This window comes from Culex pipiens, chromosome 3 (genome assembly GCF_016801865.2).
Source record: "Culex pipiens pallens isolate TS chromosome 3, TS_CPP_V2, whole genome shotgun sequence".
NCBI classification, from domain to species: domain Eukaryota; kingdom Metazoa; phylum Arthropoda; class Insecta; order Diptera; family Culicidae; genus Culex; species Culex pipiens.
The window spans coordinates 163,022,239-163,050,227 of NC_068939.1; the positions used below are offsets into that span (position 1 = coordinate 163,022,239).

Here is a 27,989-nt window from a genome sequence, read left to right on the forward strand (position 1 = left end):
TTCAAACAATTGTTTTACAATTTTTAAACAATGTTTAAACAATATTTAAACAATTTTTTAACATTTTTTTGCAATTTTCAAACAATTTTTCAACATTTTTAACAATTCTTGGTAATGTCTTATCAATTTTAATCCATTTAACATTTCTTTATGAAAGTAATTAATTAAAAACAATTTTTGAACAACTTTAAAACAATTTTTAGGCAAATTTTATTCAACTTTCAAACCTTTTAAACAATTAGAAAAATAAGTATTATTTTAAAAATGTTAAAAAATTTAATGGAAGAATCTTAAAAAAAAACTATTTTTTATAGAATTTTGATTCAATTTGATGAGTTTTCTGTGAAATTTTAAAGAGTGTAAGAAAATAGAGAAATTGAAAAAAAAAACCTAATCATATTTAATTTTTATTAATATTTTTTTTAAGGTTTTCAAGACTTTAAAGATTTTTGGAGAATTTGGATAAAACTTTTAAAAATTATGAAGATGTATTATCATGAATTTAAAACAACTTTAAAGCATTTTAATTCACCTTATCTTATTTTAGAAATTTTTAAAAAGTACACAGATTTAAAAAAAAAAATAAAAAATTGTAAATGTAACATTACAGTCCAGACTTGATAATATAGCTAGCAGAATAATCGAGTCATGTACAAAACAATGTTTTCGTATTTTTTAAATTCTCACATTTAACCAGGATTGCCAGGTTTCCAGATAAATCTAGGAGAGCCAGATATTTCAAGTATCAGCCAGAATAAAGATTCTCTGTGATATTGATATTGACAGATTTTGATATATTTTTCACTTTATGCCCATTTTGAACAACTTTTTGATTGAAATGAACGAATTTTATTAAAAATTGAATGTGTTTTTCTTACATTTTGAGGTCATAAAATCAGTAAAAGCATCTTAAATCAATTTTTTTCTTCAATTTATTCGAGTTCTGCGAACCCGTTTTAGTCCACTTTGAAGAGTTGATTTCCTATAAAATTACAAAATGCATATTTTCAATATTTCATCTTCGCCCTTTTGGATTTAAACTCTTTTAAATCAATTTTGCGTAGTTTAGGGTTCAAAGTTAAGCTCGACAATGATAAATTTGAATTAAATTTTTTTAAAGGCCTTCAGATATGGGTTTCAAACCAGCGTACCTGTACGGTGCACCCTCGACAACGTGTGACAGCCTGCAAAATAAATTCCATGATTTATCGCGTGAAATGGAGCGTGAGTTTGGCTTCGATGGATGGATGGATGGAAGTAAAGTCCTCCACCCCGCTGCCACCCACAACCCGAGGCATCAGGAGCTTGTCAGGCTGTGCACAGCAAGGAACTTTGACGAGTTATATTGGCAGAACGCGCTCGGGGAAAGTTTTTTTTCCCGCCGCCGCGCGTGTTAATGATTGACGGCTGGCAGACAAGCAGTTACAGCAGATTTTCCAGTTAGTCGGGTTTATTACGGATTGTTTTTTTTGTTGTGCTTTTTGAGTTGTTGGCCATATTTTAGCTTTTGTGTGTCGATCAGAGTTGATCATTTAAGGCTGCTCTGGGAAGTTTGCTTCTGGATTTTCAGTTCTTCCAGAAAATTGAACTTTCATTAAAATGCTAATTTAGCCAGTTTTAGCTTAATTTTTGTTGTTGTTAAAAAAACAAATAAATATTTTAGTTTGTTTTCAAAATAAAAAAAACTAATGTTGCGTAATTTTTGGTTTAAATTATTTGCTGTTTTCGCAATAAAGGTTCAAATTTTGCAACAGCTTACAAACACAATTTTGTTCCTCGTTTGAGCTCAAAACGCTTTCACAGTCAGTTGTCAAATTTCCCACGTGACATTCGGTTCGGGGCAATATTGCTGCTGCTCTCTACATGCGGCGCTTGTTTGGCCTCAACCCCCCAATCAACCCATATCATTTCATGTGATCCCTCGAAGGCAGGCAGGCACAACTGGTTTTACAGCTTTGCATAATTGGATCTCGGTGCCCGGACTCCACTTTTCGAAGGGGCGGTCAACTTAAGCTAGTGGTGTATCAATACGTTTGGGGTCACTTTTTCTTTTGCTGTGTCATTGCTGTTCGTTAAAGGTAGTACAACCCCTTTTTGAAAAAGAGGTGACAAGCGGTCTTTTTAAGACCACGACTTTTGAATTTTGGTGTGTTCTCGATATTTAACTAGATGTATGATTTTAAGCAAACGACGTAACTGAACTTATTTTTAATCGAATGAGAAATATATTGTGACCAGATTGAAGGTTGAATAATAGGAAATTCTTTCTATTACCGATTCTTTCGTGACGGGACAACGTTTGTACGCATATGTTTTCAGTGTTTTGCTGATAACCTTAAAATCTGTGGGAAAAGGTACCAATATTTATACAAACTTGGAAAGTACATTAAATTTCCAGTAAGATTCACTCCACCAAACATTTAAAAACACAAAGTTTGAGTCAAGTGAGATACAAATGTAGCGTGATTGGACAACATCGTACAATTGGATCATTTTGATTTTGCACAATGTACAAAAGTGAAGAACTCTGCTCTCCAAGTAAGTCTTTGAAAAAAATTTTTTTCTACAGTTGTTTCTAAAATGAAAAACGAAGATTTTGCTTCCTGGATCACCCAATTTCGTCAAATTTTGTTGATTTGACAGGTACTTCTTTTCGTGACGAGACAACACAGATATTTTGCAAAGGAGGGGTTTGCTCGCGTTGTCCTGTCACGAAATGAAGCAATTGTGAAAATCTCTACTGACTAGTCAACTTTAACTAATTTGGGGTCGCTGAGCTCGAATATGACTCCTAGAATACTCCAAAGTATTCAGGGAATGTGCCATCCAAGATGGCGGCCAATATGACGATGCTAGAATATTCGATATTTTATAAAAAAATGTAACCAGCAATGAACAGGTCAAATTCAACTAAGGGTTGCTGAACTCGAATATGAGCCCTAGAATATTCCAAAATACTAAGGGAATGTGCAATCCAAGATGGCGGCCAATATGGCGAAGGTTTAAAAATTTAATTGCATTCCCTGAGTACTCTAGAATATTCTAAGGCTTATATTCCAGTTCAGCATCCCCAAATTAATTAAATTTACCTGTTGACTGCCTGTTACATTTCTGTATAAACATTTCCAATATTCTAGGTTCGCCATCTTGGCCGCCATCTTGAGTTTCACATTTCCCGAATACTTTGAAGTATTCAAGAGGTGGTATCCGAGTTCAGCAATCCCAAATTCGTTAAATTTGACTAGTTGATTGAACTTAAATATCCTTTTATGGTGGTTTTTCATTCAGCCGCCATATTAGACGCTATCTTGAACATCTCGCTTCCCTTTGAGACTCAGGAAAGCCAACAGGCAAATTTGGATTCAGGCGGGTCGATTTAGTCTAGATCGATTAAAAACTGGCCTTTTGACCAATTTTCGATTTCTTATAAGCATTTTAAAGGGTTTTTCGAGTACGAAGAGAATTCGAAATATGATGAAAATCTGATTTCACGAACCTTTGCAAACTAAACAATTGTAATTTTTTCGTGACGGGACAACGCTTTCATATACCCCCTTTTTAAATGTCCAGTATAATTTTTTACCTACAGAATCTGCTTTTTTCAATAAAAGGGATAATAAAAGAGTAATTTTACTATACAATTCCGTTTAGAATGATTAATTAAATTTTTTTAATTAAATTTAATTTGATTTTAATTTAATTTAATTTGAGCAATTATTTAAAAAAGTTGGGATAATTAAAAATTTCCAGCGTTTATACATTTTACAACTTCTGCTCACATATAGGTTTAGAATATGAACTTTGGTGTGGAAATATGTTTTTTGTGTGGTTAAAATAGTTGGAAAACATGGAAAATTATCAGAAACATCCAAAGTTCAAATTGAAAAACTGACTGCTTGGTAAACAAGTGCTAAGAATCGGTCCTATTAGAAATCAGAAAAGCAATCTTTAATCACATCGACATCCAATCTTTCAAAACGTCGCTTGAATTTCAAAATCTCATGACAGTGTTGCTAGATCATAACACTTTGTGACTTGGCATAAAAGTCTCTTAATACTTCTTAAATCGTTTACAGAAGGTACAGAAGGCACCCTGATTTCTGATTTGCTGACAGCTTATGGATTTGCGAAGTCACACGCAAAAAAAAAGGTTTTCGTAAACGTGAACAGCGTTCATGCCAACGGGAACCAGGAAGAAACTGTTCAATATCATGGTGCAAAATTCAAAAATGCACCATAAAAAATGAACAGTTTCTTCCTGGTTCCCGTTGGCATGAACGCTGTTCACGTTTACGCAAACTCATTTTTTTTGCGTGCACAATATATTTTTTAGAGCGTCCAAATTTCCCGGGTTTTGAATTTCGGGAAAAATATTTTTGGAATCCCGGGAATTCCCGGGATCCCGGGTAATTTTTGGAACAGTCATAAAATTTATGTTTTCATTATATGTTTTATGTTTTTCAAGCTTAAAATCATAGAATTAGCTCAATCATTTTAATTGGTGATAATCTACACTTCAATCTAAACAAGAACGACAGTTTTTAAATAGCTTTAATAAAATTAAATTTTTTTTTGTTTTTTGTTGTGCTTTGGGTTTTAAAAGCAGTACAATGTGATTGAAATGAAATAAGGCTGGTACAAATTTTATTTAAAGTTTTGTCACCACCCTTTAAAGTTGGCCCGAAAAAACTGGCGGCAAAAATATTTTTTTACAAAAAACTTCAAAATTTCAAGTTTTTTTAAGTGCAAGATGAAATTGATTTAAAATGCACTCCCTGCGTTTAAAATCATTTAAGAATGTTTGGGTTGATTTAAACATCTTTTGAATTTTAGAAACTTTTTGATGAGTGTCGCAAATTTTTTTTTTCGCTGGATTTTTTGTTTTTGTCAAATCTTATTTTTTTTGAAAACTAATGATTTCAAAACATCTTAACTAGTGTAAAATGCATTTCAAAACACTTTTTGCATTCATATGTTGAGACTATGGCTTGTTATTTAAATTTTTATATTTTTTTGCCCAACCCCCCCCCCCCTTTCTACCACGGCCAGAGGGACAAAAACTGTGATAAATTTTTGCATCGGCATAAACTTATATAAATATATGTGTTTTTTATATGACTTGATTAGAAAAGCTTGAAAATTTCTTTGAAAATATATTTAAAAAAACAAGAGGTGACAACAAATAAAATGACACCAGTCAATGTAGAATATTAGATAAGTTTTGAATTTAATGTTTTTTATAATAAAACTTTCAGCACGAGTTGTACATTTATCGTATAAACCTCGATTACATTTTCAAAATGCCCTATGTACATAGGAAACTATTGGCGCATTGATTGATTTGAAAAAGTAATCTAGAAATACGACAAGGGCTGGAAAAAAACAAGTTGCTTTTAACATTTTTTTATCCCGAATAAACGCCTTTTGAATGGAATTTTTGCAAACATTCATGTGTTGAATAAATTCACCGTGAAATTGGAAAAAATTTCAACTTTCACAAAAATCTTTAGCAAAAAACATATTTTACAAATTATCTTTAACTTACTACCGCCAACTAGAAAAAATAGGAATACAGTCTGAATAGGTACGGAGATTTTAGAGCAATATATTTAGGGGGAAGTTGGGCAAGTGTAATAAGCTAAGGAAATGCTCGTTATAACCCATTAAAAACGTAAAAAAATCTGTAATATTTTTTAAGAATCATCTTATTCCAGGTCTTGACTGAGACTTTGATAGAACAAGTTTTAAAAAAAATCTGTTTTTTAATGTTAAAAATTGATTTTAAAATTTTTGATTTTTCGTACGTTCTACTCAACTAGTGGGGCAAGGAAAAACATGCTAATTTACTAACAATTGAACTATTATCACTTAGATACATCAGATTAGGATATATTTAAAACGTTTCTTTCATTTTTAGATTAAAAAAATAATATTTTACTAAAAAATTTACCGTTTTTAACGAAAAAAAAAATTACTTAGACGATAAATAGTAAATTTTTATGATATAATTATATCGTGTATGGAATTTTTTTTAAACAATTGTTTATCAGTTTTAAGAACTTTTATGTATTGTTTTCACAACAAAATATGCTGGTGCAGCAATTCGTATTTTTTTTCCATACTAAAAATCCATATGGTACACTTGCCCCACCTAAACAAGATTTTTTAAAAGCTCTCTACAAAAATAACCAAAACATAAATCATACTTTATAATACGTGCAAGTCATTGGTAGGGACAATACTGATCTAGGAAAAATAGCATTTTGATAAAATGAGCCTTAAAACGAACCCTAAGCCTTATTTTGTACTTTCCAAATATTATAAGAAAACAAAGGGTTTGAAAAAAACTTCATTAAATCTTATGCCCCGTGGCGTTTACGTCTTTTTGGCGGTTATGTGGTAGTAGAATCAGCTAATTGCATTGCTAGCAACAATTCCTCATACTGGAAATAATCAAAATTGTAAAAAATACGGCCGTACGAGCGATTGTTCCTCTTGCCCCATATGGTCGTCTTGCCCCACCTTCATTTGTCCTGATTGTGGGTCAGTGTTTGATGAAAAAAAAAATTGATTTGATTTTTTTTCCCGGGATGGACGCACTAATATTTTTAACTTAAGTGAACATAACTTTACACAGTGTTGTAAGATCATGCATTAATGGTTTCTTGCATTCTTGCCAACAAAAAATATCAGAAATCTCCGAAATGTATTGATGGATATTGACAATTTTTGGATATGTTACGTAAAACATTACAAGGAATCAGGGAAAAATATTTTGCAGATTTGAGCTCTTTGGTCCCGATACCTTCAAATCAGCAACGTAATTTTAAATAGGACCTTTTCAAATATTCGGCTAGTTTTTTCGGACCTCACCATATTTTTCCTGAAAAGCCTAACGTAACGTAATAACCGTTTTTTTAATTGTGGCGCTATTAAATTGGTTCAGCCGTTCCGGAGATATATTTTTTTGAAAAGTGTGCTTTTTGCGAGAATCTGTAAAAAACGTATTTTTTTGGTCTGATATGAGCACCCTAATCGCATACAAAAAAAAAAAAAAAAAATACGTGTCTTATTATTTTGGCCAAGAAACTCCATGCCTAATTTTAGCCAAATCGGATCCCTTTTGATTTGGATCCTGTTTGACGTAGAATCGCTGTTTATTAGTTAAGTTATTTTTTATTTGGTCAGCGTCGATAAAAATCAACTACAAATTATTTTTGCAACGGCATTTGGGAGTGTTGACGAATTTCAATTCTTTTCTCATTTTAATTTTGAGAGTTAAAAAAATGTCGTTGGGTCCTGTCTCGGTGGAGTCGTTGATAGGCAGTTGGACTCACAGTCCAAAGGTCGTCAGTTCGAATCCCGGGGTGGATGGAAGCTTAGGTGTAAAAAGAGGTTTGCAATTGCCTCAACAATCAAGCCTTCGGACACCTAGTTTCGAGAAGGAATCTCGCAATCGAGAACGCCAAGGCAATGCTGTAGAGCGAACAATTTATTTATTTATTTTTATATTTGATTGACTGCTTAAATAAAACAAATGCGTCTGTTCTGCAATAATGATTCCCGAGCAGACGGAAATAACTTGGAAATAACATTTATTGATATTTGAAAATACTAGGCCAATAACATTTTTAGTTATTTTTCGAACAAATCTTTGTTATTATTTTTTGTTATTTTAACACCTAATCCGATCATCCCAATAACAATTGGCGGTATTCTTCCATAACAAAAAATTTTGTTCCAAAGTTGTTTTGGCCTTCAACCAATATCAGACCAATAACAAAATTTGTTATGATAACATAAACTGTTATTAAACCCTTATGCAAAAATTGATTTTTCAAGAAGATTCCATAACACTTTTTGTTATTTTAACAGTATTTGTTATGGAAATGGCATGAATTTTGTTATTACCGTATGCCCGGGTTGTGTTTGAACAAATCTAGAGTTTTTTTTATTAGGTCCTATAAACATATGAAAGACAATAGTTTATTGGTCCTTAAAAAAAAAAAAACTCTGGAAATGTAAATTGCAATTACGCCAACCAGTACTGAATAGTGAATATCGAGATAAGTTTGGTGTAACCCGAGCAGATGGTAATAACAAAATTCATGCCACTTCAATAACAGATATTGTTAAAATAACAGATAGTGTAATGGAATCTTCTTGAAAAATCCATTTTTGCATAAGTGTTTAATAACAGTTCATGTTATCATAACAAAATTTGTTATTGGTTGAAAGCCAAAACAACTTGGAAATAAAAATTTTTGTTATGAAAGAATATCTCCAACTGTTATTGGGATGACCGGATTAGTTGTTAAAATAACAAAAAAATAATAACAAAGATTTGTTCGAAGAATAACTTAAACTGTTATAAGTGTGTTATTAGAATAACAATCCAATAAGAACAATTTCATAACGACGAATAACAAATCTTGTTATAAATAACATAAAATGGTATTGGACTAGTATTTTCAAATATCAAACAATGCTATTCCCAAGTTATTTCCGTCTGCTCGGGAACAATTTAAGGGTGCACAGCAACCGAGGAAGTTGTTGTCTTCTTATTCCAAATTTGACAAATTTACGGACCCAATCCTGCAAAAATCTGATTGTAAAAATAGTCAAACTTTGTTGTAAATTATTAAATAGACAGTATTTTAGGGGATGGATAAAAAAATATATCGATAGTTCCCGTAGTTTTGAAGATACTAAAATATCTGTAACAAAAATCTAGGAGCAAAAGCTCTGGTTGATGTGCACCGTTAATGAAAACTGTAGAAATAGTCAAAACATAATTCAATTTTAATTTCGATTTATTTTTTTTTAAGCTGATCATTTTCGGAACTGTTCCATAGTGTTCGTTGGATGTGTATTTAAAAAGACAACGGGCGAAAAAATAGACAAGTCATAAAATTTGAAGACAATTTTGAAGATCTGGCAACACTGTTCAGAAATATCGACGATTATGTGGAATGAACCATCTTTTCCAAGTAGATAATTGTCAATATCAATTTAACGGGAATAAGGGTATTTGAAAGACATTCTGGTAACACTGCCAACATATATCCAACTATTGTTAAGTAAAATGTAAACAATTGTTAGACATACTGGAATGCTTACAGTGTTATTAAATTTAAGTTTCATTTGGAATTAAATCTACTGGGCTAATTGTTGTTTTTTTTTCTAATGTAATTTTGAAAGTGCGTCTTAAAGTTACAGATCATGTTAACAATTTGATCAACGATTTGAAATGATTTCCCTTATAAAGAGCCGTTGGTTCGATACTATCAAACTGTTTCGGTTCATGGAACCCAAAAATAGCCACCAATAATGGTTGAGCTTGTCCAAAGTGTGATGATGTCGGCGATTCGGTTGCGCAAATTTATGCAATCCTCTTCCAATATGTCTGGAAGCTTCTTTTATGGGGCCACAGACAAAATGGTTTCCATTTATTTTGGTTATTTTTGCTAGTTTTGGCAATCCAAAAATTTAAATAGAACCATTTTTGAAAATGTTGGATTTCCATAACAGCATAACAATTTTCATCGATCAGATAGAAAAAAAAAAGACTGCAATTTGTCTGTGCTTCATCTCCTCAGAGAATCGGATGAGTTGGCTCGATGTTTGTTGTGCTCTTTTTCGATGTCGATAGTGCTATGCCGGTGGCGATGGCAAAAAATGACTTTCTGACAAGACCAAACCCTTGAGGTGACCTGTATGCTCAGCTACTGGATGGGAAGTGGCACATCTGCTGGTCTTCTGAAATGGAACTTTCCTAGTCGTTTTGAAAATTCTTCAGCATCGCCGAATCTTGTAAATTGAGTTGTGGCAGTTTTTTTTGTGCTGAATCAGCGCCTGAAGATAGGCAACGTGATCCCTTGTTCTTTTGAAAACCTTTAACAAAAATGTCTCATTTTAGCAATTTTATCAATATGTTTTTTTCTGAAAGCTTTAATTTCTTCGCAATTTCATCAAATCCATCATTATTCAAGTGAAACCACCCCGAAAGTTGTAATTGTTTCCCTCCCCCCACAGCCAGAAAAACACATTTACACATTTCTCCTCAAGGGGGTTCCACGAATCAATTACGCACCTCAACCCCACCGGGAGTGATGAAGCTTAGCACATATCCCTTTTTGCCCCGAGAGCAACCACATGCCAAAAAGCACACCCCACCTCCAGTCTCCTTTTTACCCCATGCACAGTTCCAATCCATCATCCCCCCGAGCTTCGCGCCACGTGGTTTCATGGGGAGGCTAAACTTTTTGCACCTCCCACCCTTCCCCCCCCCTCTCTTTCAAAAAGCTACTTGGTACGTGTGTGTGTGACATGAGGGGAAGGGAGTGTTTGTTTGGGCAAAGTTTATTTTCACATTTGATTAATCGCACATCGTTAACTGTTTATTTTCGCCGCCCTTATCGTCCTTCATTAATCAAATTTTCACTTGTAGCGCGGGAAGTGAGCGGAAATGAGGATAAAACAGACGTCAATTTGGGAGCAGTTTAGGAAAATTTTTAATGCAGTTGAAGTTTTAATTAAAGCGTTGATTAAACTTTAGAAATAAATGTTTGAACCGTTTCAAATGACGTTTGGGATTGATGATAATGGAGCAATTTTCCAAATATCGATCATTAATTATTTTTTTGTTTCTTTTATCAATCAAATAAACCAAAATTCCTTCTTGAACGGAATTTCTGATCAAGTCCTTATCTTCGGCAAAGTTGTAGATCACTTTAAAGCAAAGGCAAACATAAAAGCTGAGTTACTCCTTAAAATTTCAATCTTTTTTCGAGATTTTTGCTTTTATTTTATTTTGATGATACTTTGTCCATGCAGAAACCATTTAGCATTATAAGTTTTTCCTTGCAAGGCTCTTTATAATTTTGCGGGCTGGCCATACAAAATGGGCGTGTAAATATTCGAGAAATATCTTGTGAAGGGATTTTCTGATTGATTTGAAGTCGTCGACAGAATTGTAGTTTATGATAAGGACTTTTTAAGGAACACTGAGCAAAAATCCCGATTTTTTATTTGAATTTTGTTTGACCAAAATATTTTTTTAAAATATTTTTTAATTATTGAAATTTTTTTATAGGTTTTAGGGGACTAAAAAGACAAGACATCTTTGCGCTACATGGTGCAAAATCCGGCACCAAATTATTAATTTAAAAGAAAAATTTATGATTTTTGTATAAGAGCAATTCGTTATAAAATCTAGAAATGGATTTTAAAAATATTTTTTATTTGGTTCAAACTTTGTGAACAAAGAAGCCATTTTGTGTCATTGCAGCCAAACAATTTTGGCAGCTGTCCATACGAAAATACGGCGCTCAAAAATTCTTTGTGTAAATAGGGGTATTCGGCGCCGTCGCTCCGTGCCATACTTTCATACACTTAGGAGCTCAGGGCGGCGAAGTCCTTGTAGATAAAAAAGAAGACACTAGTGGTTGGTACTAGCAATGGTGGCCGACAGCATAGCGTAGCATAGCATTGGTGTCTACCCGTAGCTGCTACTTCGTTAAGTACTAGCAATGGTGGCCGACAGCTATAAAAAGTCAACTTCGTTACTTCCATACGAAAATGGTACGCAAATATTCGAAAATCTGTAACTTTTGAAGGAATTTTCTTTTCGATTTGGTGCCTTGGACAAAGTTGTAGGTATTAATGAGGACTATTCATAAATTATATTCAAATTAATTCCCAAAAACCTTAGTTTTCTATTATTGATTTTTGTATATGTGATAAGGCTGGTACATATTTTATTTAAAGTTTTTGTCACCCCCCCCCCTCAAAATTTGCCAGAAAAATCAGGGGGTAAAAAAAAATTCAAAAAACTTCAAAATTTCAATGGAAATTTAAGTGCAATCAGCTGAAATTGATTTAAAATGCATTCCCCTGCGTTTAAAATCATTTTTAGCATGTTTGGGTTAATTTAAAAATCTTTTGAATTTTTGAAAATTTTCGATGTTTAGTATCGCAAAAAGCTTTTTTTCGCTTTGTTTTTGTTTTCGGCAAATCTTAGATTTTTTGAAGAATAATGATTGCAAAACAACTGAACTAGTGTAAAATGCATTTTAAAACACTTTTTGCAATTCCGTCGTGAAACTACTTACTTTTCCTGTCATTCTTGAACGACGAAATAGCCTACTTTTCTGTGCCAAAAATAACAGAATCGAATAGCAACACTTTTCAAAATAAATGCTGAAAAGTTCTACTTTTCAGCACTGAAATGGGTGCTGAAAAGTTGAACTTTTCAGCACTTGTTTCGAAAATTAACACTTTTCAACATTTTTTTGATTTAAACGATTTATTGACAAAATACATGAAAATTCGACTTAAAATTTCACTCAATGGGTGTTTTTCGAATTGCAAAAAATGTTGTATGGAACTCGTTGCAAAACTTGATTTTTTCAGCACTCGTCGTATTTATCCAACTCGGTGAACCTCGTTGGATAAATGTACGACTCGTGCTGAAAAAATCCTCTTTTTGCAACTTGTTGCATAAACTACTATTTTGCATTCAAATGTTGAGACTATGGCTTGTTATTTCAATATTTACATTTTTTTCGGCGGCTTCGGCTGCCGATCCCTAAGTGGCTATGGGGAATACACGCAAATAACATTTGAGCGTGGCTAAAATATCACTGTTCACTGTTTATCTGAAATTTAATTCCAGATCCGAATTCAGCGACCAGAATAACTATAAAAAACCATATTCTGGCCTCCAAAACTTATGCCACATGTAAATAATAGGCCGTGCTTGTTAATTCTGAAAAAATGTACAAAATTGGCACTTTTTTTTCTCACTGAAACTAAAATATCTTGGCACTGGAGTATCGAAATTACGTTTTCTTTTAGAGAAAAATGTTCGTAGTGAAATTTCCTACATGCTACATTCATTAGTTCTACTGAAAAAAAAGTCCACCAAATTGTAAGTTAGCATTTTACAAAAAAAATGTAAAAAAAACAACAATTTTTCGACATTAAATTGCCTGGAAGAACCCAAGAACATAAATATTGGTCAATTATCGAAAGTGCATTTTGATCCTTGGACAATAAACTATCATTTAAAAAGTGAGCACCTATATTTTTTGACAAAACCTTAAAATGGGGCAAGCAAATTGTAACATTTTGGGTGCCCGAAATGCGAACAGAGCGCTGCGCTCGCAGAATCAAAATTAGATTAAAAACGTTGATTAATCCACCCTTAGGTGGTTGGTGCCTTCCTCACATTAAGAAGGTTATGCTATCCAAAAGGTGTTCTATTAATTTGACTCATTATTCATACCATCAGATTGGGTAGTCATATCTTAATAATTCAGGACACTTATGTGCTTACAACTTATGATCGGGTTGTCAGATCTTCAATCTTTTGAACGCGTTGGAAAGGTCTTTTGATTACCTATCCAACGACAGGTCGCATGATAGATCCGAACAACGTTTTCATCAAAATATCTGAGATCCGGCCTCCAAAAAGTGCATAAATAACACTTAAGTGCATATAACTTTTGATAGGTTTGTCAGATCTTCGATCTTTTGAGCTCGTTGAAAAGGCCTTTTTAATACCTTTTATAAAAATGTATAGCATTGTGGAGTTTCTTACAAAAACCACCCTTTTTACAATCTTCCGGACTTTTATTCAAATCGTTTTTTTAGCATGCCTTTTGAAGTACTTGACTAAACTTTATAATTTTCAAAAGCGACTTATGGGACCCCAAGACGGATCGAATGAGACCAATACAGACAAAATCGGTTTAGCCAGTGCCGAGATAATCCAGTGCAAATTTTTTTGATCAACATCCCACCACACACACAGACATTTGCTCAGAATTTGATTCTGAGTCAATATGTATACGTGAGGTGGGTCTAGGAGATCAAATTAAGAATTTTATTTTTCGAGTGATTTTATAGCCTTTCCTCGTAAAGGTGAGGAAGGCAAAACGATAGGAGGAACATACACCTTAGATTTATTGGTCCTTTATGTGAAATCGTCTCAGCTTTTGAATGGATTTGTCAGTTTTTCGATAAAGCGGGGCGCCGGCCTTCAAAAATGACTTTTAAAAATACATTGGTGTTTTGTGGCTAAAAAATGTATGGAACGGTATTTTTCTGACAAGTGCATTCGAAAGCTCTGCTCATTTCCTTTTCAAAACACCCCTAACAACAAGGGTTCGTCGAAGTTTTGCAAAGTTATTAGCAATTTTGTAGGCGCGCCTAAGTCAAAAAATTACCAATTAAAAAAAATGTTTTTGCTTCGTGGCGCCGAGGTGAGGACAAATTCAACCAACCAAACATGGTTTCTTTCATAACTTGGTGGGGGCTATTGGAAAAGTACATTGGTCTTGATTTTTGAGCACCTTGTGTAAATAGTGGTCCACTTTCAGCGAGAATTACTCAAATGCATAAGACTCACTTTACTAATTGACGAAGCTTTATTATATCTGTATGGATTTGATTTGTTTGATTATTTTTTGAGAGTGCTTAGTATGGGGCGAAGAGTGCAAATTTGATCATACAGATATAACGTGAGAAGACAAAATCGTTTTTGTTATTTCGTCATTCCATTTTTATATCATCTAAAACGGCAATGTAATAATCTTTAGTGAAAAAAATTACGTAACATTGCTCTTATTACAATAATTACGTTAAAAGAAAAAGCTCTATGAAAATATATTTATATTGTTTAATCGTTGACAATGTTGAGAGTTCGAAAGTCACGTTTGGAATTATATCTTAGCTCGTCTCGACCTGCCTGTGGTAAAAGTCCGAGAAATTTGAAAAAAAAATCCATCACTGATTCAGAATATAAGAACAATATTTCAGGTTCGGGGCTCAAAAACAGAGTCCACGCCAACATAATGACTTGTCAACAGTTTCCTCAATTTTCGTGGCTTCCCTAATTAAATGTTTTTCCCACACGGATATCTATGAAAGAAAAGGCAAATCACAAAACATAGCTTGCATGCTCCCGCGAAGGTTGGCGCAAACCTTCCAACCATCCATCCCACCCACGGTTCCATCTGTTGAGTGGCGGAAATTGTCGGAATATTTCCTCGGACAATATTTATTCATGAGTGGGATTTGTTGTCCGACGGTTTTACCCGAAAAGAGGCGAAAGTCAACTTTTATACGGGGTTGTGTGTGTGTTATTTTTGAAGGAGTTGAAGGATACGCACGGGATAAATCCCTCCGGAGCTGACCTTTCTTAACGTCAACGAGCGGTTCGGGATCACACAGAGAAATGGTGCACAGTAGGAAAAAGTTTTATTTTGGATGGTTAAAAATTTGTTAAAAGTTTGAAACTACCTTTTTTTTCGATGCAATTTTACCTCAATTCATTTGGAATAAGTAAAATTACACATAAAATATGTAATTTTTAATATTATCAAGATTTTTCACTGTGTAACGAAGGGCACAACGATTCCGAGATACGTGTTATTGCTCGTGATGAGATTTGGATCCCTTTGAAGAAGAGATACTGGAAGTCGCTAACCGGAAGGGGATACATAACTAATGTTTTTCGGAAAAGTCAGTTGGGAGTTGGTTTGTTTTTTTTGGTAATGTTTTTGATTTTCTAGAATTTGAAAGCCTTTTCAAGCTTCTGTTGAAAGGGTTTTTTTTATCTAGGAATATTTTTCTAAGTTAAAATTTCGCCCATTGTTTTTATAGGTATAGCTTGTTCCGCATAAATGTTTACACAACTGCGTCCCAAAAATGTGTTTTCAAACTTTGCCAAACAAACATTCTTGATAACCCCAAAAAAACCACACAAAAATGAAATTTCCGGCTCTCAATCCCTCCCCAGAAACCGATTCCATCCGGTTTTTGGATGTTGTTTTTCCTGCTTGATAAACAAAACATCCTCCCCAGAAATCCATTTCGAGCGGTTTTCGCACACAACTTATTTATGCGCTGGTCGGCGCTGGCAAGTAAATTGATTTCGGTTCTGGGTTGCGGTTTTTTCGTTGTCCGGAATCTCCGCAAGAATGGGTCCCTGGAGAAAGCGAGTCCAGAAACGTTGCACTCTCTTTGGTTGATTGGATTAATTCTTCGGAAATGGGGGACTGACCGCTTTGACAGGAAATCTATCGGGTTTGGAAAGCGGTTTTCTTTCGAAGAGAAGCACTTTGGAACTGGTTTAATGAAATTGTTTGAATTTTGAAAGATTTCCTTTTTCGATGAAAGTGCTTCAATGAGTGAGACACTATAAATAGTCTTTATATTTTTTTTTATTCAAACAATTGCTTCAAAAGATAGACAAAATTGAATAGAATAACATAGAGTAGAAGTAGAATTAACGTCATGATTCGAATTCCCGGACACCTCATCTTGTTTTATCAATTATTTAAATATAAAATCGCATAATTTTGTCAAGACTGCGTTATTTGATGAATACTAACATCAGCTTTCATTTCAAATATGTTTAAACGCTGTAGTCAATGTCAAAACAATTAAATTAAATAAAAACATGAGCACCGGAAAGGCAACCCGGGCAGAAGGTAATAACAAAATTCATGCCATTTCATTAACAAATATTGTTAAAACAACAGAAAGGGTTATGGAATCTTCTTGAAAAAACAATTTTTGCATAAGGGTTTAATAACATTTTATGTTATCATAACAAAATTTGTTATTGGTCTGATATTGGTTAAAAGCCAAAACAACTTTGAAATAACATTATTTTTTATGGAAGAATACCTCCAACTGTTATTGGGATGATCGGATTAGTTGTTAAAATAACAAAAAATAATAACAAAGATTTGTTCGAAGAATAACAAAAAATGTTATTAGTTTGTTATTACAATAACAATCCAATAACAAAAAAATCATAACGGCGAATAACAAATCTTGTTATAAATAACATAAAATGTTATTGGCCTAGTATTTTCAAATATCAAAAACCGTCTGCTCGGGAAACAACTTTGGAATATCATTTATTGTTATGGAAGAATAACTCCATTGGGATTGTTATTGGGATGATCGGATTAGTTGTTAAAATAACAAAAAAGAATAACAAAGATTTGTTCGAAGAATAACTAAAAGTGTTATAAGTCTGTTATTACAATAACAATCAAATAACAAAAAAATCATAACGGAGAATAACAAATCTTGTTATAAATAACAGAAAATGTTATAGGCCTAATATTTTCAAATATCAAAAAATGTTATTCCCACGTTATTTCCGTCTGCTCGGGAAAGCAGAAATGTATGGTTCTGATTTCCTAAAATTCTAGCAATTTTTATACAAAATATCGATTGTTTTGTTGTTACCAGATTATTTGAGGCTTAAAGAATACCATTTAATTAAATTTCAGTCCATGTTTGTGCGATTCATAAGCATAATCGAGTATCTGGAATTCGAATCAAAAGTTTCCGGATTCCAAATCAGCTTTTATCAGTGTCCGGGATTCGAAGCACAAAAAGTCGTTTGAATTTTGAAATTATAATGAAAGATGGATATAAAAGACATATTTTGCATGCATTCTCTTATAAATTACATTTTATATGTACTACATCCTGATGATATTTCTACATTTCCAACTTATTACATGATTTTTTGCCAGCTATAACAAAAATGATATGCTACTAAGTGTCTGGATCTCGAATCATGACATCTAACGTCATGTAGAAGTAGAAGTAGAAGTAGAAGTAGAAGTAGAAGTAGAAGTAGAAGTAGAAGTAGAAGTAGAAGTAGAAATAGAAGTAGAAGTAGAAGTAGAAGTAGAAGTAGAAGTAGAAGTAGAAGTAGAAGTAGAAGTAGAAGTAGAAGTAGAAGTAGAAGTAGAAGTAGAAGTAGAAGTAGAAGTAGAAGTAGAAGTAGAAGTAGAAGTAGAAGTAGAAGTAGAAGTAGAAGTAGAAGTAGAAGTAGAAGTAGAAGTAGAAGTAGAAGTAGAAGTAGAAGTAGCAGTAGAAGTAGTTTTTCGTCCAAAAAATGTTAAATGTTCGTGAAAATGAGTTGGAAAATGAGAAATTTAATAACGTACTGATTCTACCAACAGCAGGTGCACAACTGACACTAAACTGATACTATCGTTGCTCCGGAAATGAACTAGCGGAGCAGACTGCAGTTGCTTCCTGTCCATTAGTAGCAAATTGAAAATCTGACACATTCTCGTTTTTGTTTTCCAAAACTACAAACAACAACTTGCAGCGCTTTCATTGTAGGGGTTCAACTTTTCGTAACTCTAGTTTTTTTTCTCATCCTTTCAATTAAGTTAATTGAAACGGAATGAAATTACTTTCTGTCCAAGTCTCAGTCCCAACTGGTGCTATAATATCATCCTGGAAAAATAGCCCACGCAAAACATGAACAAAAAAAAGTTGGACTCAACTCACCCAGATGATAAATTGCAAACTCTTGCGCGGGTGTGTGTTTTTGTGCGAGTGAAATGCAATACGATATCCCCCGGTCCTGTTGGAACGAGAAGGATAAACTGCAGCCTCGCGGAAGGAGACGTCCCTTATTAAAGTGAAATTATCCGCGAAATATGAGCTCTATCCCGGGTTTCCGGAATCATTAGTTGAGGGGAGGTTGGTCGATGGAGCGCGGAGAAGGCTTGTTCAAAGTTTTTTGCGCGAGCGGGGAAGTTCTGCTTCTCATTTACACTCAATTTTAGTAGAACAAATAAATAAAGCCAAATACAAAAAAATAAGACAATTTTAAACAATGTTTAATATCTCTTTCTTTTGGTAAGTCGTCTTAAGACATCAAAGTTTGTAGTTTATATTTGCAACTGAGTGTAAAAATACTTGGTACAGTAGAAAAGGAAAAAAAAAGCTCAAGTAACAGCAGGTTTGTTGGGAAAAGTTTCTATGTTGCTAAACGGATTACATACAAGAATAAAAAAATGTAATGATGAAGAAGGACCTGATTATGATGATAGAGATATCCGAGCAACGTTTAAATTTGAAATATTTAGATTTCTATAAAATTGAGAATTTGTAAAAAAAATAAAATACAGTCAATCAAAATTTTTAAAAATCATTTTAGGATGCAAAATAAATCTGAAGTCGAAAATGTATTTATAATTTTGTTGATAAATTGCACCATTTTTAAGATGAATACATTGTCAGGTTTTTATTTTATCTTTTTTTTAATATTTTATGAAGATAAAGTACCCCTGCGCAAATTATATTTGTAGCTAGATGATGAATGTTACAGCCTCTTATTGTTTAGTAGGCTAGGAGGCCTACACTTCTAAATTCCCGATGCCTCGGAAACTGTCTAAAATAAGTGTTAGAAGCAAGGTTTGAAGCCATTTCAAAATGTCACTCTTGATTCTTAATTTAAGAAATTATGTTTAATAAAAGGAGCATAACAAAACAGTAAAAGTTTCATATTTAAACATTGAGAATTGAACCAAAAGTTTCCGAGCTACCGCGAGCTGAAAAGTGTGAGAAAATTTGATGATACAGAGATTTTGTCATATATTTGCAACAGCCTTAACTTTTTTTCACAAACAATCAATTTCTCAAAATTTGTAATTATTTATCCTAATTTTTTTTAAAATAATCAACTTTTGAACCATAATATAGTGTATAAAAAAATGTTTTGTTTTTCTCAAAAAATAAAAATTTTACTGACATTTCTTTTAATTTGAAATCAAGACTAAAACTTCAAATTGGTGTATTATTGAAAAGATTTTTCTCAAAAAATCTGTTTCCCAAATCCGAATGTTTTAATTTTAAAAAAATTCCAAACATTTTGCTGCTTATAAAAAAAAGTTTTTTATACAGAAATATTTGTAAAAAAATGTTTATTTCAGTTTTTAATGCATAATCAAATTGCAATCGAAAGGTACTCAACAGATTTTTTGATAAAGTGCACCGTTTTCAAGGTATAGCCACTTAAAGTTTAATTGAAACTGAAAAAAATCTTGATTTTTTATTTTTTTAAATTAATAAAACAGAATCGGAACGGAAATATGTTTTTCGAAAAGTTTGAATTTTGTTTTTAAATTTTGGAATCAAGACTAACATTTCAAAACGGCAAATCATTCAATATTATGCCCATTTGAAATGGTTGTCTTGATTCCAAAAATTTCAATATTTTTTTTTTGAAAACATAAAAAAAATTAACAAATGTTTAATTTTGTACCATTGGAACATTTGTTGATTTTGACATTAAAAAAATGTGGGAATAAAAATTCAAGTTTCCTTGTTTAATGATTTTTAATCTCTGTTTTTTAGCATCCAGCGGTTCAATCTCTAGAGCCCAACCTTTTTGGCTCAATTTTTGATTTTTGATCGTCAAAATAACGATTGTTATTTTTTTTCATGGTATATTTGATGGAATCGGTCCTCAGATGATCAGTGAACATAACTTTGACAAAAGTATGGTAAAATATTTTTGCAAGTAGTTTTTATGTAAGTTTTAACTGGTGATTTTGACGTTAAATGTACATAAAAACAACTTGTATAAATATTAATAAAAAATAAAAAAATAAACCCTGAAAAAAATCACCAATTGTTATTTTGACGATCAAAAATGTGAAAATTGGGCCAAAAAGGTTGGGCAGGCCTGCTCTGCTTTAGAGTCTCTTAGGCAAACTTATTGGATATTTTCTGAACTTTTCGATCAAGATATTTTTAGGACTAGGAATGGGAATTTTTCAGTTTAGTTAGTTTAATTTAAATTTTCTGTGGCTTTGTCTTGCAAACGGTGCACTTTAAAAAAAAATCGATTTTTGAGTTCGATTGCAAATTTGATTTCACATTTTACAGTCCTAAATTTTTTAAGTTAAATGTCTATTTTTTTCAAAAAACACAGTTTTTTTTTCAAAAAATCATAACTCAACAACATTTTTGTCCATACTTCTCTATGGCTCAAAAGTTACGGGTATTTCCCCTTTAGACACCAAATCGATCGGAAAATTCCATAGAAAGTTACAGATATTTGAAAATTTACGTAATCGTGCGGCTTTTGTGCGGCTGATAAATTCTTAATTTTTTAAATTCTTTCATCACCAGCTATGGACCAAAATATTCAAAATGAATGTTCGTGAATAAAAAAAAAAGTATCTTGGGTCACTAAAGGTTTTTTGATTAATAGAGTATCGGTAAAAAGGTCCTGGAATATGATTATTGATAGTTCCATTTTATATTTAGCCACAATTTTAATGGAGACTCACGGTGCGTCAAGTTTTGAAACTTCGATTTTGAATTTTTGAGTTTATCGTTGAATTTCTTTAGTTTTTTACACGTTTAGATTTTCGATGTAATATTTGGATTTGAAGATTTATGAATTTAATTTGTCTGGTTTATGAGTGAAAATTGATTATTTGTAGCTTTCTTCGTATGACAGAAAATGTGTATTTCTCTATTGTTTTATTTTTTTTCTTCAGTATTCCCTGGCTTTGCGTTTCTTGAAAATTCCAGGAAAACTTTTCCGCGCGTAAGAATCCTCCATGCCAGACTGATTGGTAATAATCCATGGAAATGATTTAAATGTTTTGCTAAATGATGTCACCCTCTTCAGCCTCCAAGTTCCTCTTTCGAAACTTGGAGCCACCTCCAAATTCTGCGCTTGTGAAAAGTTGGGCAAGAAATTCAAAATTTGTAAACGATTCCTTGCTCGTCCTTGGTGCGAACACCCCCATTCCTACCAGGAATGGCACGTGAAGTTTCCGGAAAAGCAAAATTGATGGAAAATTTTCGCCCGAGCGAGATTGAGTTTCGTCTTTAAATTTGCTGGTTGGCGGAAGCTACTGGAAATAAATTTATGAGGGAATTATGGGGAAAGTTTGAGCTGCAGCAGTAGAAGTGGAATTAAATTTGAAGTTGTATTTTCGTTCTGAAGGTGTGTTGCAGAGAGTTTATCAAAGAATGATGAAAGTTAGGCGATAATTTGAGAATTTCATTTATAAAAAAGCCGATTTTTTCGATCTGTGCGAACACCCAGATTACCGGTATTCACCTGGAAATGTTCCGACAAATCGGATAATTAATTCCGATTCCCAAATCACGGAACATTGGTCGCGTCATCGCGGAACCCTTCTCCAAAATTTGCCCAGATCGGGGGCTCACAGCTGAGTCCGATTCCCACGATTTGCGCCGAAAAACAGGGTCGAATATCCTCTTATCGGATGCCGGAAAATCAACAACACGGCCCGCGGCGCAACTTCAGGGAAGGTGTATTTTGTGTTCAACGGCAAATGATGTGGTAATTTGTGCTAATTCACCACTATTATTCTAGGCAGGACCTTTCGCAGCAGCAACGTGGTGGGTTGCCAAAACAGGTTTTCGGTAATTGATCTTGCGAGATAAGGCTTGGGAGTTGGGTTACCTTTTGCGGGGAATCTTTTTGTGGGAAAAGTTCGAGAAAAAAAAGGGAAAATATAACTTGAGTTGAGTTGAGTTGAGTTGAGTTGAGTTGAGTTGAGTTGAGTTGAGTTGAGTTGAGTTGAGTTGAGTTGAGTTGAGTTGAGTTGAGTTGAGTTGAGTTGAGTTGAGTTGAGTTGAGTTGAGTTGAGTTGAGTTGAGTTGAGTTGAGTTGAGTTGAGTTGAGTTGAGTTGAGTTGAGTTGAGTTGAGTTGAGTTGAGTTGAGTTGAGTTGAGTTGAGTTGAGTTGAGTTGAGTTGAGTTGAGTTGAGTTGAGTTGAGTTGAGTTGAGTTGAGTTGAGTTGAGTTGAGTTGAGTTGAGTTGAGTTGAGTTGAGTTGAGTTGAGTTGAGTTGAGTTGAGTTGAGTTGAGTTGAGTTGAGTTGAGTTGAGTTGAGTTGAGTTGAGTTGAGTTGAGTTGAGTTGAGTTGAGTTGAGTTGAGTTGAGTTGAGTTGAGTTGAGTTGAGTTGAGTTGAGTTGAGTTAAGTTGAGTTGAGTTGAGTTTAGTTGAGTTGAGTTGAGTTGAGTTGAGTTGAGTTGAGTTGAGTTGAGTTGAGTTGAGTTGAGTTGAGTTGAGTTGAGTTGAGTTGAGTTGAGTTGAGTTGAGTTGAGTTGAGTTGAGTTGAGTTGAGTTGAGTTGAGTTGAGTTGAGTTGAGTTGAGTTGAGTTGAGTTGAGTTGAGTTGAGTTGAGTTGAGTTGAGTTGAGTTGAGTTGAGTTGAGTTGAGTTGAGTTGAGTTGAGTTGAGTTGAGTTGAGTTGAGTTGAGTTGAGTTGAGTTGAGTTGAGTTGAGTTGAGTTGAGTTGAGTTGAGTTGAGTTGAGTTGAGTTGAGTTGAGTTGAACTTCAGCAATTATAATTGCTATTTTCGTAGATTCTGCAAACAAGTGCCAGAGGCAATAAATGCTCCGAAGTTGTTTACTTTAGAACAACCCCACCCCCAAATCGCAACCATGTCATCTTGTCGAGTTCTCAGGACATTTGGGACGCCTCCGCGGAAAGCTAAATCGAGTGCCGAACCGCTGATCTTCGCCAGATAAACCCGTCCAACCGGAAAGGACAACAATTCCTGCCAACAGAGACCGGTTGCAAAGTTTTGTGCTGGCTGCCACGTGAAACTTTTCCTCCACCGAGAAAGGGGGAAGGGTTGGCAAGCTGCTGTGAAAATTCACGAAACGTGACTAATCCGATACAATTATTCATTGTTGTTTGGCGGGCGATAAGCAACAACCGGTGCGCTGGGAGATAAAATGATAGCAGTTGAAACAATTACAGCTAATGAAAGGCAATTGAAAGTAAATGTTTGTGCTTAAGGGGGAAGGGAGGAGTGAATTCTCAAGAAGTTTCCCGTCGATTCGAAACTGTTTCTGTTTGTGTTTGGAAGCTCCTGGAGCTGAATTCGAAACAATCCAATGAATCGTGACTTGGAGTACAAACACGCACATGTATTTGCTCGGTATTGGTTCCGGTTGAAAGTTCAAAGGAATTTGGAGACAATTTATTTTGAGAGTGGTTTAGTGTTCGTGTCTCAACCAGTTGAGTTTGTTCAACTCAACTTACGAGAAAGTATTTGTTTAGCTTCAATTTCAAATTTCACATTAAGTAAAATCTACGGAAAGCATTCATTTTTAAACCAGCTTCAACAACCCTTTAAATTGATATAATTTTCCACCCAGCATCTTATCGCATCCAACCACCCTTTCTTCACTTTTTCCTGGAACAAAGACGATACCATGGAGCCCAACCTTTCACCGGTCCCACAAAATCCAATATTACATTGAATATCTTTCATACGCTATTTAGCCTTGAAATTGAGTGAATTACCGAAAATTGCTGTTGGTTGCTCTTCCATTTGGAAGAGACTCATATGATATCGAGTAAAAGGGGGAAAACTCTCTGTTCGATCTTTATCGAATATTTTGGGGTGGGGTTTTCCTCGCCGCAATTCACTTTTTTTATCCAAAGGAGCAGTAAATATCATCCCTGAGAAGTGCCCCCCACTCATACAGGTTCTATTTTTGGAATGTCGCAGAAAATACAGCTTCTTATGTTTCATCTGTTTTTTTCCACCCTCTTCTGCTCGATCGAGTACTTTTACCGAGAAGAGACCATTTGCTTGGGAAAAGTACCCACCGCTGCGGGATTGGCCGAAGGCGATGTGGTTGTTTATTTACTAACAGCTCAGGTGGATTAGTTGACGTTCCGAGAATGGTTTCGCATTAGTGGAAGCTTCAACGTGGGACCTGAGTAATTCTGAGTAACGATAGGCTTAAACAATCAGAAGAAACTGCTTAAAGATTCATTAAACTCAACTCAACTCAACTCAACTCAACTCAACTCAAATAACTCAACTCAACTCAACTCAACTCAACTCAACTCAACTCAACTCAACTCAACTCAACTCAACTCAACTCAACTCAACTCAACTCAACTCAACTCAACTCAACTCAACTCAACTCAACTCAACTCAACTCAACTCAACTCAACTCAACTCAACTCAACTCAACTCAACTCAACTCAACTCAACTCAACTCAACTCAACTCAACTCAACTCAACTCAACTCAACTCAACTCAACTCAACTCAACTCAACTCAACTCAACTCAACTCAACTCAACTCAACTCAACTCAACTCAACTCAACTCAACTCAACTCAACTCAACTCAACTCAACTCAACTCAACTCAACTCAACTCAACTCAACTCAACTCAACTCAACTCAACTCAACTCAACTCAACTCAACTCAACTCAACTCAACTCAACTCAACTCAACTCAACTCAACTCAACTCAACTCAACTCAACTCAACTCAACTCAACTCAACTCAACTCAACTCAACTCAACTCAACTCAACTCAACTCAACTCAACTCAACTCAACTCAACTCAACTCAACTCAACTCAACTCAACTCAACTCAACTCAACTCAACTCAACTCAACTCAACTCAACTCAACTCAACTCAACTCAACTCAACTCAACAATTAAAATTTCCTAAATACCCTCAAAACCGTCACTTTTTATGCCTCAATTTCCCGCCACGACCTTCACCCACACCAAAACGTTCCTCTTTAAGTAATTCCACGTTTTTATACGAAACTCGTTTTCTCCCACCCATTCCAGGGGCGCGTTCCAGCAGTTCAGAGTGGAATCTTGATGATGCCTAATTTTCTGATAACCGTCATTTTTCATTGTCCTTCTTTCAGCGCGGAAAAGCACACACCAACTAAGGCGTGGTGAGTAGGCCGGGAGGAAGGACGCCTCCCACGCCCCCACCATGACATCTCCCCTGCCCCTGCTGCGTTCGTTCTCGACGGAAAACCAGAACCGGGACTGGTGCAAACGGTTCTCGCTGCGGGTCAACCGGAAGGCCGGCACCGATGGGAAGCTGGTGAGTTGTTTAAAATTGCTATTTAATGTTAATTTGTTATGCTTTTTGTGTGAAATTTGTTTTTATTTTTCATAATTTCAACGTGATATTTTTTAAATCATTTTGGAACCACCCCACCACCCTCAAACGCGCTTCTGCTGGGTGGTTTCACCCCGGAAAAATTGTCCGGATTTGTTTGTCCAGCCAAACACCACTTAAGGAAGTGTGTTTTGCGCACCAAACCCCAGCAGATTTTCGCGGGGTTATTTTGAGTCCGACTTGTTTGCACATTTGACTTTCAAAACAGCGCCAGCTGAGACCCTCACAGACTACCTACTTCAAAGAAATTGTTTTGGGGAGCAAGTTTGTCTCCAATGGTGACTTCGTTTCTGCTGGTTTTCCCCGGTTGGCGTCAAGACCACTTTGGGGTTGACGACGGCGACGATGGCTGAACTGGACAGGTCGGTCACTCAGGTGGAAAGAATTTGAGTGGAGTGGGAAAATTTGTTTGCTCAATCAGGTGGATCAGCAGGTGGGAAGTACCGATTTCCGATGGGGGTTGATAAGGACGACTTCCGTAGGTGTGAACAGTTTTGATTAAAGCTTTAAGATTGGCTAGGAATTTCTGCACCATCCTTTCTTACTTAATTTCTGAAAAAGGACCTACCATAAGAACCAGATATTGCAAAAAACCTTTTTTTTTTTAAAAAAAAACTTATTGAGTTCTTAATTAACACTGCGTTTATCACGTTTATTGTGATTTAAATTTTCTAACCATTTATTAAAATTTAAATTTTCTAACCGCAAAATTGAATTTATTTGTTCACTGTCAATCTAAAATTAACATTTCTGTTAAAATATTATCAAAATATTTCTTTCTTTTCAACATTTTGAGATGCAAAGTATCACAACATGTTTTAATCATTTTATCAATTATGTGGATGTTTTAACAAATCCATGAAAAAAATTGTTTAGTTGCACGTATAATTCAAAAATGTGGACAATTAACTAAAGTTAAATCTAGAGCGTCCATTTTCCCGTCCAGGGAAAAAAATTCCCGGGAATTCCCGGGATTTCCCGAAAAAAAATATTTTCCGTTTCCCGGGAATTTTGTGAATTTCCCGGGAATTCCCGAAATTCAAGTTAAAGTATACATTTTCTTAACTTTTTGGTGGATTTTTTAAATTTTTGAAAAAAATAATGAAAGAACTCAATTTTATTCTATTGAATTCAATTCACTGTTTTATTGAACTTATCATTTCGTCTGAGTTTTTCATGTCAAGATAAATTTCAGATGATATTAATTTCTGAAGCATTCACAACTGGGAATAGTTTATTTGTTGGGCAACAAAAATAACGATAAGATTTATGGAATTAAAATAAACTATTATAATCTTGGCTTTTTAAACGAGCTTTTTAAACGAAAATTATTGTTAAATCATTTGAAAATAAGGCTCCTCTTCCCACCAAGATCAAAATTGAGTTTGTTTTACGTTTTGTCTACCATGAATAAATTGGGAAAAAAATGAATTGGTATCATAAAATGTCTCGAAGAGGATTTTTCTAAAAGAATTAGGTTAATTTGTTTAAAAATGTTCGAGAAATTACAGTTAAAAGTTGAAAATTTATAGAGCACTAGAGCTGCCAAGGGCGTAAGAGATTTAAATATGAAACTACTAAGCTACTTTTTTTGCTATGAAAATTCTTTTAACCAAAGTCATTTATTAGGCCGAATTATTAAAAAAAATCATTTAAAAACTACTTCGTATTACATAAAAGGTACCCATCCATACATATTTCAAATAATCGCTCCAAACATTTGAAAACTTTGAGTTGTGATTACATAAAAAAGGTATTTCAAGTGAATAGCAGATTTGTAAGCTAAATTCTCTGCTTATCTATTTATTCATGAGCTCAACCCAGTAAGATTTGTTCTGGATAAAATATTTACAATGAAAAACATATTTTATATATTATTTTTTTTGATTTCAATGTCTTGCCATGAAAAACATAATTGCTGCATGATTTTTTTCATTTCTTTCATATTCTCTCGAACTAGTCACAGTGACGTATTCAAATCAATTTTATCGTTTTGGAGCATGGATTCATTTTACTCACTTTCCAAACAATGTGATTGCAAAAATAATACCTAGCTTCAAAACAAAATACCTATCATTATTTTGTATATTTTGAACGAATTGAAAGACAGCTTATATTTTCAGAAAATTTGTATTTTTTTAGAAGTTGTATGTTTTTTTTACAAGCAGCCAAGGCATTAATTGAACCTTACACTTATTTTGCCATAT

The 27,989-nt window shown here is 34.1% G+C and overlaps 1 protein-coding gene across 2 annotated transcripts in view; it reads left to right on the plus strand.

Moving 5' to 3' along the window:
* LOC120425210 (adenylate cyclase type 6) overlaps positions 1 to 27,989 on the plus strand; it is a 283,171-nt gene that overhangs the window by 89,298 nt on the left and 165,884 nt on the right. For both annotated transcript variants that reach the window (XM_052711139.1, XM_052711138.1), the window contains exon 2: positions 25,520 to 25,704. In XM_052711139.1, the coding sequence (XP_052567099.1) occupies positions 25,591 to 25,704 (114 nt within the window). In that variant the 5' untranslated portion in view covers positions 25,520 to 25,590. The remainder of the gene's footprint in view (positions 1 to 25,519; positions 25,705 to 27,989) is intronic.